At 38.7% G+C, this 11,983-nt stretch overlaps 2 protein-coding genes across 2 annotated transcripts; one reads left to right on the top strand and one right to left on the bottom strand.

The window, feature by feature from the left end:
- Positions 1 to 2,406: 2,406 nt before the first annotated feature.
- Positions 2,407 to 5,294, bottom strand: nedd8 (NEDD8 ubiquitin like modifier). Its single transcript, XM_042401062.1, has 4 exons — positions 5,062 to 5,294; positions 4,878 to 4,925; positions 4,689 to 4,771; positions 2,407 to 3,643 (listed from the first exon to the last, which is right to left on the bottom strand). Exons 1-4 carry the CDS (start codon positions 5,077 to 5,079, stop codon positions 3,517 to 3,519), a joined length of 276 nt encoding a protein of 91 aa, XP_042256996.1. The 5' UTR covers positions 5,080 to 5,294; the 3' UTR covers positions 2,407 to 3,516.
- A 1,308-nt stretch (positions 5,295 to 6,602) lies between these two features.
- gmpr2 (guanosine monophosphate reductase 2) lies at positions 6,603 to 11,975 on the top strand. The gene is made up of 10 exons (XM_042401061.1): positions 6,603 to 6,751; positions 7,261 to 7,383; positions 8,045 to 8,164; positions 8,700 to 8,783; positions 8,893 to 9,066; positions 9,168 to 9,249; positions 9,636 to 9,742; positions 10,187 to 10,229; positions 10,335 to 10,494; positions 10,621 to 11,975. The coding sequence occupies exons 2-10, from the start codon at positions 7,297 to 7,299 to the stop codon at positions 10,808 to 10,810; spliced, it is 1,047 nt and encodes a 348-aa protein (XP_042256995.1). The 5' UTR covers positions 6,603 to 6,751; positions 7,261 to 7,296; the 3' UTR covers positions 10,811 to 11,975.
- The last annotated feature ends 8 nt before the right edge of the window (positions 11,976 to 11,983 follow it).

Genomic DNA, 11,983 nt, shown 5'->3' with positions numbered 1-11,983 from the left:
AAAAGACTCTTACTGTACTGTGATGGCTACGCAAACACCTTTTTCTCTTTTTTTTTTGCCACATTGTAAATTTTGCTTTGTCATACATTCAACACACCAAAGCTGTATTTTGATTGTCGAAGCAGGAAAATAAGATTCAGATCAAGTCATTTCATGTTTCGTGAAGTACACTAAGTACTGTGTTTTGTTTTTAAAGGTGACTGTGATTCCGAAATGTTTTTTTTTTTTTTTTTGTATTTGTGGTAATTGTTTATATCATTTGTTGTTATTTTAGTTGTTAATTTTAGTTTTGCTGATATTCTTTTTCTATTCAACATCATATTCATCTGGTTTTATTTTTTACTCTTGCAACTCCAAAGGTGTATATCTTAAAGCTGATGTGTGATCTGTACTTAAAATGGTGCACAGTTCTTGTTAATTGCCTTAATTAGATGATATTCTGTACTTAGGTGCCATTATAGCCATGTTTTGACTGATGGGGTTTAGGGCGGATTTTAATGGAAACAACAAAAAAAAAGTAGTTTTTTAACATTTTTCTGTGAACTCTTGTATGGACACTACACAAGTAATTAACCGTTATAACTGCGAGCCCAACATGGAGACGACTAGAAATAAAAAATAAAAAAAATAGGCAAGACATGACACAAGACATTTTCACCACCACATTTGCATTGTTCATGTACAGATCCCTACACCGACACATGTGAATGCCTGTGTGAAAAACAGTTGTTGTTTTTTTTTTTTAAAAAAAAGGCGTTGATTGTCTTGTCTGTTTTACAGCCAAAGTATTTTTGTAGTTAACCATATAGCTGTGTTTGAATAATTTTTTTTGTGCTTTATTTTAGGGTGTAGAAATGAGAGCTGTAGGGAAAAAAAAATACTTTTTTTTTTGATTCATACAATTCACTATAGAAGAGATTTTAGTGCAATATTAGTACAGGCACCAGCAAAAACTGAACACGCACCCCCTGAATGAACCCATTTGCATTGTCTGGTAATAGTTATGTATCTATACTCATGCTGTATATTATAGTAACAACACTCACATGCACATAAACCCACATTACGTACTCTTGTGTCTTCAGTCTTTCTGTAATCGATTAGTGTCTCAGGGCATCCCCACTGCCTTCTCCTTACATACACTGCCTAAAACCTGCAGACTACGGAAACTCAACATCTGAGTCTGACCGATTGCCTCCTTGAAATCCAGTCTGTTAGTGCTAAATGTCTGTACTGGTGCTAGTTAGATACTCGTTCCTCAGAGTCCTCAGGAGTCTCAAGCAATCCCCCCCCCCCCAAAAAAATGATTGAGGTTTCAGCAGGAATGTCAGACTAGTAAGGTTGCTCTTGTTAAACTGTAAGGGGAACAGGGTGTCTTGGATGTCTTTACAAGTACAATGATGTGTTTTGTGCCTGTACGGTTATTGTGTACTTACATAATACAAAAAAAAGATGTCATGACAGTCTGTTTGGTGTCTCTTAGTGAATAAAAACCACTGACAAATGTATTTTGAATTTGTAATTCAGGGCCTAATTTATAAAAAACAAACAAAAAAACTGCTCCCTGTCTTTATCCGTCTTTCATTGTGCGATCATTTGAAAAGATGTGATTTAAATTCTTAATACATTCAGGTTTACTTCCGGTAATTTGATTTTTTTTCACTCAATTTTGACATACATAACATAAACGTGAAATTATTTTCACATTTCTTAGCGAGACCCTTACTGTATGTAAACGAGGCCTGATCTTTTTTCCACCTCAGAAATCAAATGCTGCAACTGTTGTGTGATATGGCAATGTGAAACTGTGGACCCTAACCCCAAACCCTAACCCTAACCCTAACCCTAATCCTAATCCTAACCCTAATCCTAACCCACTTTGATGTATAGCTAAAGGAAGTTTAACAGTGGCGATACTTGTTGGACTCTGTCCCGCTTTCTCGCCGCTCAAGGTTCCCTGATACGCTGCGACCTCCACTTCTTGCTTGAAAACAGACCAACACAGGCCTTCAGCGCGGTGGAAATATGAGGTTTTCCATGTTGTAACAGTCGTCATGTACTGATAAATCTAAGCAGTTCTTTTTTCTTGGCGATACATCATCACACTACGATACACTGCCTGACAAGAATGTTGTCTCTAAATCATTTCGTGTACACATTGGTCTCTATTTTAAGTCGCCTTTTTGCTGTTTGCAGGTCTACCTTCCATTCTGAGAGCCATTTTCGCTGATATGTCTCTCAGAGTTGAGTCTATTTTTGTGTTAAAAAAAAAAATGTAAATGTACATATTGGTGGTGAGTGTGTGACAAGAATAAAAAAATATGCGTAAATGATCCTTTTACGTCTCCTTTATTTGGCTGTGTTGAACATTTTGTATTAAGAACGCAGAAAAGCAAAAATGAGGCATTTTCAGCATCAATATAAGTTTATTCTACTGACAAACGAATCCACAGAAAAGGTCAATTTCACACAATTCTGTACACGCCAAAGGGGGGTGGGGAGGGGGGGGGGCACATGGGTGCTGCTGGACACCGCAATCCCAAAAGTTAAAATTGCTTCTCTGAACATACAAACAAACCAAACAATATCCACGTAAACTGAAGCTGTTTTCAGACAGGACCACAGCTGGCACAGCTGACCTTGTCCTCTAGTGACAGTAAAATAATATGCAATCAGCAAAAAAAAAAAAAAAAAGAAGCAAATACTTGACACAAATTCATATGAAATTATATAAAACATTATCCTACTAAACGGACATGCTCAGTCTAGTTATGAAGCAGGCGTAAAGATGGAGTACATGATTTAAAATAAGTGACAGGAGGGGGTTTTTTTCTAATACACAGAGCACCAAACATGTCCTTTACTTCTTATGTTCCCTTAAATGTGCTGCTATCCTTTCTTTACAACTGTATTTGAGCTACATGGGTGCTTTGATACACCCAGTAGCCTTGGAATAATTATACTAAAGTGGTGAGGAAGGTTGGGGCAATTAGTAGAGAACAGAATAAAAGTTGTATGACATTAATAAAAAGAAACTAAACCTTTGTTTGTGTCTGAGTCTGGAGGATCCAAGGATGGATTTCCCTAAAGCACCTGGATGCTACAGATAGGGGAACAAAGATAACCTTTGGGAAACTCAGCCTTGCCTCCCTCAGAGATGTATAAAGAGACACAAGAAGGCAGCCAAATTAGCTCTGGATTGTAAATCTGTAGGCAAAGCTTTGCTTAATTTTTAAAGTAACTTTATTTTTTTAGCCAGCCCAGCTTTAACATGTGCAGTGTCTCGCCATGGCAACGTTACAGTAGGGGGGGAGGAGGAGAAGTGTTTTCAGCCAACACATTTTGGCTTTAAGGAAGTGGCGGCCACAAGTAGAACCTGATTTAACTCTTTCTACAAATGGCTCTGGGCTGCCTACAAACGCCGCCGGGTGACTCCGTAACCGGTGGCCGTGTGTCTTCAGTTGATCCGCGTAATGTAGGCATCACAAAAGCTAAGGCATGTTTCGTAGGGGATGGCTACAACGCAGGCGTGGAGAAGGGGCTTCTGGGATAGCAAAGCACCTGACCTCCTCGCAGAGCAAGAACCAGATGGAGAACAGAGCCTCCCTGGATTTTGTAGTCTGCTGCTGTTTTCTCATCGTTCCTGAAAATAGAAAAAGGAGTAGATTTAGAGAAGAGGTGATCAAAAAATCCTTAATTAGAAATTGAAATTTAATATAAATTGTTTATTTTAAATGACAGCAGGGACAATTAGACTTTATGTTATGCTGTAACTTGATGTAAATTGTTTTATGTGAGCTTGTGTGGTGGGTTTAAGCATTTGTTTTGCATATTTTTTATGCAAAGTAAATTTCCCCTTTGGGACACTCAAGTTTAAGTTCAATACTTTCTAATTATGTTACCCTGTCTGTGGCACTTACCCAAAACCCATTAGTTCCTACTGAAGAAGTAAACCTTTGAAAACAGGGTCACAAATATATAGATTCATTTTTAATAAAGGCTTAGTGATTCCTAAAACAGCTGAGTGCTGTAGTTTTTAACAACAAACAAAATTGTGCATTTGTTGGAGACACAAAAAAAATCTTAATTAGAAAAAGATAACGTTAGCTTGTATTGTTTTTTTTTTAATCTGTTTTCATATGACAGGGGGCGATGTCACCATGTCACCAAAAACATAAATTAACTCCTTTAAAGAGCATAAAACATTCTTTAGGAGTTTAAGGTATGAAACTTATTCCTAAACTGATTTAAGTATAAAACTGGTGTTATTCTATATTTTTCTTAAAGTCAACAAATCCCATTAAAAACAAAATCCACCATGTTGTTCTGTCTTTATCAAAAGCATTTCTCACCCGTCACTTATGCGCAATCCTGCACCTGCGCACCAATGTGCAACATAATGTATATTTGTATATTTCTCTCTCATTATATTATATACTCTAACTGGAACTAGAGCTCAAAGAAGCCAAATTTCACTGCCTTCAATGTTGCCGTGCATGTGACAATAAAACCTCTTGAACCTTTTGACTATTTTGAGCGAGCAGATCAATACACAGTTGATGCTCTAGTGAGCATTTGCAGCAGCAGGATGGCACAGACAGTATAATGAACTATATCAGGCTTTGGAAACAAATTCAATGTTTGCTTTTGGTCTTTTAATATCCTTCAATCCAGAAAGTGTATCTTACATCTGTTTTCCACTGTAGATCAACCTCTGCTGCTGCGGAGGGATCCCTTCCTTCTCCTCCACCCTTTCTTTAATCCGCTCCACCTGAATGGAAATTAATACAACTTTAATCCAAGCTCACAATTACACACACTGAATAAAAAGCTTATTACAACTTATAGTAACAAATGAGGAAATAACAGTATTATACCTTATCTGTGGGCTCTATGTCAATCTCAATCTCCTTGCCAGTGAGTGTCTGTGACGAAGATTATTTCAGATTATTATTAAGCATAAACACTGTACACGATTTAGAGGATCAGTAATAAACAGCCATGAAATGTTTCATTTGTTAGCTCATGTGAAACGGGCTAATTATGCTTTCAGTGTCTTACCTTCACTTTAATCAGCATCTTTGTTGATCTGTTCGGTAAAATTCACTGAGGCGGGAACAGAAGTGTACTTATATAGTAGCTGAATCTATGTTTTGAGCAGCTCCGGGTTGAAAAATAATGTTTAAATTCGTTATTTTGGTGAAGAAACTCGATATTCCTTCCTTTCCCAAGATTCAGTGTGTGTTTCCGGTGTGTCACAGTGAATCCCTCCGCCTCGTTCTTTCTGTGTCAACGGTTCCGCTTCTCGTGATTTAACGTTTGCCTCATCTGCTGTTTAAAAAAAAACACAACATGTCTCCTATGAATTGTCTTTTGTTGGTGTGAGCAAGTAAAATGTGTTTTCTCAACGGCTAAAAGGAAATTTTACGACATAACTGCAACATGGCGTAAAGCAGGTCTTGCATTTGTAGTTTTTTGTAAAATGTGACATTCATGTGGTGTCGGAATAATTGGAAAAATTTGTTACTAACTGGGAAAATTCACGTGAACATTGTCTCAAGTCAGAACAACAACTTGGAAAGTCGAATTTGTTGCTGAAAGTTGACATAATATACGCAGAAACATGGTGGAAAAAAGTAAATGTTTGGTTGATGGCAAGAAACTTCTTATTAATTCACATAGTGCATATCTTTTTTTTTGCTCTCATGTAATTTGTATTATAGTATTAGGTTGTAACCATTAATTGCAGTCCACATAGAGTGACCAAGATTAGTTAGAAAAGTTTATTTATTATTAATTTATTAGCATTAACCCTGATAACAAGTCAGGTAAAGCAATATTTTAGTGGTTTTAGGGAATGTACTGGTGCAGCAACAAAAAGTCAAAGAGTCTGTGCAGTCGAGTCGGGCAACAGGATGACCTAAGTAGGTCTATCTGAGGACTTGTAGCATCTACACAAACACTCACTATACTTCATGACACCCACTTGGTTAGGTTTAGGCATGAAGAGGGGGGTGGTTGGGGTTAGGGATCAGGGGTGTATGTTGTGTAACATGTTATTATGGTGACAACATCACAGGGGTGTGTTGTCAATCACCACCATCATCTTTTGGAATATCTTTTGGAAGAATGGTGTCCAGTAGAGTTCAGAGACTTGTAGAATCAATGTCAAGGTGCGTTGAAGCTCTTCTGGTGGCACATGGTAGCTCAACACCTTACTAAGAAATTTTATGTTGGTTTTTCTTTTAATTCGTCATCCGTCTGTACCTAAAATGACAGAAACCATCTTTGGGAAAAATTTGTTTGACATGTACTTGTATTTTTTAGTTTGGCTCATGTCCCATCCAGTAACATGGAGGGGGCGGTACTTATCACCTATACTGCAGCCAGCCACCAGGGGACGATAGAGATGTGTTGGCTTCACTTTTGGGGAGCTGTCATGACGTCCATATTTATATACAGTCAATGAAAAAAATACAACACACCGTCTTTGTAGCGATCCATGTTGTTTCCACATTACGATTTAAAAGCTCATGAACACACCGAAGTCGAAAGAATGACTTCCCAACTCGCGAATTGGGAACATCCGAGGAGCACTTGAATGCAACATGACTATCGTCTAAAAGCAACAGCGCCTCAAAAACTACAAACCGGCTGTCAGTAGGTGTCCTCCCCAGTCAATCTTCCCGCGCACACACAGTGGGACAGGAAGTAGCAGCACAGAAAAAAAAGCTGTCACACTTTCCTAAAGGTAATTCCTTTATCTTACCAAATGAATTATATAACTCAGTCTTGGACTAATTAGTGCTTTTTGCAAAGATAAACGCTTTGCATTACGTATCAAGAGCGGCTTCAATTGCGATACTTTGAATTGATGTAACCTTGAATTTTGACACCGAGGCTAAAGAAGCAATGTTGTTCTGACATCTGTGGTTTAGTTATGTGTGAATAGCATTAGCAACAGCTTTTTCAGTAGCCTGTAAGCATATTTGAAACCGCTACTTAGCTAAAAAAATGGTCTTATTACGTTTGCATGAAATAGTAATTACAGTTCTGGCTAATTCTGACTAATCTTTTGAATGATGCTTGACTATAATGAGCTCTTCCCAGACTCTACACCTTGCCTGCTAGTAGTTAATGGCATTTAATGACAATATACGTGTGTGTTAGTGTGTGAAGAGAGGATGAGGGGGTGTAAATATGAGAAAATACACAGCATAAAGCCACTATCCTGTCCTCTGACCTCCCTGTTTTCCACAGATTCACTGTACTGTAGTTACATAACCTGTTTCCAACATGCCTCGCATTGAGAATGACATCAAACTGGACTTCAAGGATGTGCTCCTCCGCCCAAAGCGTAGCACACTCAAGTCAAGGAGCGAGGTACGTATACAGCTGTGGATTCTTTCCACATGAAAACTAACTGACCTAAATACAAATACTTCCATTTTCTGGACCTTTAATCATCCTGCGGAGGTACTCTGAGTGAGCACACATCCTCGTAGATAGTTATTGAAGGAGAGAAGAAGTGTTAGTCCCCATTCTCAGCTTCCCAGCTGGTCAGAGCACTTACCCTTTAATCACAAGCTTGCATGTATCAAACAGTCATGTGACTGTGGTAACACATTCTGACTCACGAGGAGCATTTTAAACTGATTAAGTAAGTTGATTTTAATATTTTTAGATATCTTTCAACATTACTGTCTTTTTAGTGCCAAAGTCCCTCTTTTTGTTACTATACTTCCACCGCAGCTCAACAGGGAAACACAAAGAGAGAATTAGATGCTAAAAAGATTGTAAATGTGACAGATATCCACTTGATATGACTAACTTAGACAGCTGAAGCCTCATATAAGCTTCAGATAAACTTTTAACTACATTTTTGCACAAAATGACTGTGTGGACACAATGTGGAAGAGGAGGAATGATTACAATGAGGAAAACCTCTTTCACTGTTCATATGGACACCTGACTATCGATTTAAGACAGATTTGAAAAAGTGTGAACCTGTCCTTAAAGCTCCTGCTGTATTTGCTTCTTTCAGGTGGACCTGATGAGGAGCTTCACCTTCAGGAACTCCAAGGGCAGCTACAGAGGCATCCCCATTATCGCTGCTAACATGGACACTGTGGGGACCTTTGAGATGGCCCTGGCTCTGCACCAGGTAAACTACATGCATAACATGAGATGAATATACAGTATATGACTTATTATTCCACAAAGATCACATAGAGCTAATCTTTAAATCTGAGAACTTTTGTTGTACCAGTCATTTGTTTTGAAGGAAAGGTGACTTAAGTAGTCCAAACTTAAATTTAATCTAAGCTGTGAACACGATAATGCCTAATAATCCCTATATTACATGGCAGGCTGATAAATGAGGACAGGCCCTACTTTCAGTGTAGCCTCCTCCAGAGACCAGATTAAACAAGATCCTTTTCAAAAATGTTTCCTAGACAATAGAGTGTAGGTGGCTTATGTTCTCATAATGATACTGAATGATTGTTTCATAACACTTACTGCTGTGTATTACCACTCTTAATTCAGCATCCTCTTGACCTTTTAAGCCACAGTAAATAATAGGCACCTCATAGATTTAGATCATATATTAATCAATTTAAAACCGCTGAATTATCTTGCCTTATTACATTATGTCTCTGTATAAATATCTCAATTAATTTGTTGTTCTCTTCCACTAGTTCACTCTCTTCACTACTGTCCACAAACATTACTCTGTGGATGACTGGGTGGAGTTTGCAAAAAAACATCCAGAATGCCTGGAGGTATTTAAAGTGTAATCACTGTGTAATCCATTATTTGTTCCCTTTTTTCCATCTCTAGTTTTATTGGGTGTGGTATTTACTGTAACACATTTATCTCTGTTTCTCCCAGAGTGTAGCGGTGAGCACGGGGACGGGTGACAATGACTTTGAGAAGATTTCAGCCATCTTGGCGGCGGTGCCACAGCTGCAGTACATCTGTGTGGACGTGGCTAACGGCTACTCTGAACACTTTGTCCACTTTGTCAAAGACGTCAGGGAGAAGTTCCCCTCACACACTATAATGGTCAGTAAATGTCTCCTTTATGTTTCTAAATTGAGGGAGAGAATGCACTTTCTCTATTTTGGAGATAAGTACAGGACAACCTTTTTTTTTTTTTGGTTTAGGCAGGAAACGTGGTGACAGGAGAGATGGTGGAGGAGCTGATCCTGGCCGGAGCTGACATCATCAAAGTAGGCATCGGACCAGGTGATCAGAGCGTAACACTTACTAACACATTTCTGCTCTTTACATGCAGCCTGCCCTGCAGAGAACGTTACCACAACATCACATCATCAATCAGACTCTGAATTTTTAAAAGTTGTCTTAATACTCTGTCTGTATTGCTTAACACATGAAGCCTTAATTTAGGTTATTAATATCGGAAGGAAACGCATCATTTATAAGAACACAATTAATTTATAGTGTTTGAAACTGACTAACTTGCTTGCAGTGCTACACCTGTGTCACTGCTTGTAAGCATTCACACATGCTGCAGAAAAGAAATAATAAGCAGACCACAAACAATGCTTGCAAATCCTGGACCGCAGACTTGGAAGACTAGTCTTCTGTCTCATGTGTGTCTTCCTCTGCAGGTTCTGTTTGCACCACTCGCAAGAAGACAGGGGTGGGGTACCCCCAGCTCAGCGCTGTGATTGAGTGTGCAGATGCAGCCCACGGTTTGGGTGGCCACATCATCTCTGTAAGTGACTCTCTTCTATAAAAATCTGTTAATTTAATCAGAATTCCTGGAATAAATGCTAAAGGAATAATTTGATACTTTGGGAATTGGCCCCTTCTTGCCGAGAGATCGATACCACTCCCTTGTCTGTGTGGTAAATATGAAGCTACAGCCAGCAGCCAGTTAGCTTAGCTTAGCACAAAGACTGAGAATGGGGAAACAACAAGCCTGGCTCTGTTTGGAGATGACAAAATCCAGAACCAACTAGCACCTCTACACCTCACTGATGACACACAATTTGTGGTTTTATATTGGGTTATGTGTTCCACTATTTGGCAAGGCGCAGTACATGTGATTTGTTAGACATGTGCTTCCCTCTGAGAATGTGCAGACTTATCTTTTCCTCCAGGCTGCACATGATAAAACAGAAAGTCACAATCACAACATCTCTTCGCTTTCACGCAGGATGGGGGATGTACTTGCCCAGGAGATGTCTCAAAGGCTTTTGGTGAGTTTCCAACTTACTCTCTAATTAATTCCACTCATAAAAAATTATTTCATAGTCTGTCGATCCAGGTTCCTCACTATTTGGCTCTTTTTATGTGACTCTTAGGTGCGGGAGCTGACTTTGTGATGCTGGGTGGCATGCTGGCTGGCCACTCAGAGAGCGGGGGCGAGGTCATTGAGAAAAATGGCAAGAAATACAAGCTGTTCTATGGAATGAGCTCCGAAGTGGCAATGAAGAGGCACGCAGGGGGCGTGGCTGAGTACAGGTCAGTTATTTTCGTAGATAAGGTATAAAAATATAATTTCAGAGTACCTGACTCAGTTGATACTTTTAGGGCTTCTTTTCTATGAATTATCTTAGTATACATGTTTTTTGTTTTTTTTTCCTCCAGAGCGTCCGAGGGGAAGACAGTGGAAGTTCCTTTCAAAGGTCCCGTGGATGTGACAATACGAGACATCCTGGGCGGGGTCCGCTCCACCTGCACCTATGTTGGGGCAGGCAAACTGAAGGAGCTGAGCCGCAGGACCACCTTCATCAGGGTGACTCAGCAGCTCAACACCGTCTTCGGCAACGACAGCTGAACATCCAGCTCAATCTTGCTTCTAAACAAAAGAGAAGTCTGCAACACTGCCCGTCTGTCTCCAAAATGCTGTTTGTGCATTTAACAGACACATACAGTAATACATAAATACTGACCTTCCCTGTCGTTTTTAGTTTTTTGGCATAAGTTAAGGTCCTTTGACTTGGAATTTAATGCAATTTTAATATATTAGGATTGACTTAAAACAGAAATATTTTTTCAGCACACGGACTCTGAGTAGATTTTGAATAATGTTTTTCATTAAGACACAAAGTGTTTCAGGGTTCAGAGTCTCTAGACAGCATCATATAAGCTAGAGCAGTAATTCTCCTGCTCTTCGCGTGTCTGCCTGCATCTCATCATTCCAATATAAGATCTTTAATTGTTCTTTTCACATGTATGCAAACCTGTGGCTATCTCACGGTTTTGTAGCTGTGAATCATTCCACATGCCATAATCGGTACATACAACATGTACAATAAATATGTATGCAACTGCTATGGCTAATTAGGAAATGGATCTGTTTTTAGAAAATTCAATCATTCCATCACTCATTAAGTTTTGCACTTTAATGATTTGTAATTTGAGATTTGAGAGTCTAATATTTAGTTTCAGTTATTGTCTCATTGAAATGTTTTGAGACTACAGTGTCATACTTTGTTTCCAGCATCTACTGTTGCATATGTATCTTTTTAAGTAGGTAAATTAGATTTGGGAGAATTTATATATGGACCATACTGTATATGGATATTTCTAGTTATGAAGTGCTGAATTCATACCAGAGGCGTTCTTCAATATAAAGATATTTACATTTTTCTTTGCATTTACATTTTTCTCTCTGGTTCCAGCTGCTCCTGATCGATACCAAAGTTTGAGGAGGTTTATTTCAGTGATGCACAAATTCAAATGATTCATTATTGCCTTTTAAGTAAGTGGTCCTTCCTTGGAATAAGCCTTGGATGTTTTGTACCATCAGTATTAGGTATGGTTTCACTTCACACAGTGTCTGTAGTTATGCCATTTCAAGCTGTTGTTACATGATTGGGGTTGTTTCATATTGTCATATTGGTGTGAAAATGTTTTTATGATGTCAAAATGTAAACTTGTAATGCAGTTTTTAATACATTTCTTTCACTTCACATTTTATCCAGTCAATAAAAACATTCCACATCTG

The sequence above is a fragment of the Thunnus maccoyii genome, chromosome 22 (assembly GCF_910596095.1).
Source record: "Thunnus maccoyii chromosome 22, fThuMac1.1, whole genome shotgun sequence".
In the NCBI taxonomy this organism is placed as follows: Eukaryota; Metazoa; Chordata; class Actinopteri; order Scombriformes; family Scombridae; genus Thunnus; species Thunnus maccoyii.
The sequence above is the reverse complement of the archived record's forward strand: the minus strand, read 5'-3'. Positions and strand labels throughout refer to the sequence as shown.

Excerpts from the sequence above, each read along its gene's own strand:
- nedd8 (XM_042401062.1), bottom strand. Across the intron at positions 4,772-4,877 it reads ACATAGAGCCCACAGATAAG|GTGGAGCGGATTAAAGAAAG; the intron begins GTATAATACTGT and ends ATTTCCATTCAG. Across the intron at positions 3,644-4,688 it reads ATCTACAGTGGAAAACAGAT|GAACGATGAGAAAACAGCAG; the intron begins GTAAGATACACT and ends TTCTATTTTCAG.
- gmpr2 (XM_042401061.1), top strand. The coding sequence starts at position 7,297 with ATGCCTCGCATTGAGAATGACATCAAACTGGACTTCAAGGATGTGCTC. Across the intron at positions 8,165-8,699 it reads TGGCCCTGGCTCTGCACCAG|TTCACTCTCTTCACTACTGT; the intron begins GTAAACTACATG and ends CTCTTCCACTAG. Across the intron at positions 8,784-8,892 it reads AACATCCAGAATGCCTGGAG|AGTGTAGCGGTGAGCACGGG; the intron begins GTATTTAAAGTG and ends TGTTTCTCCCAG.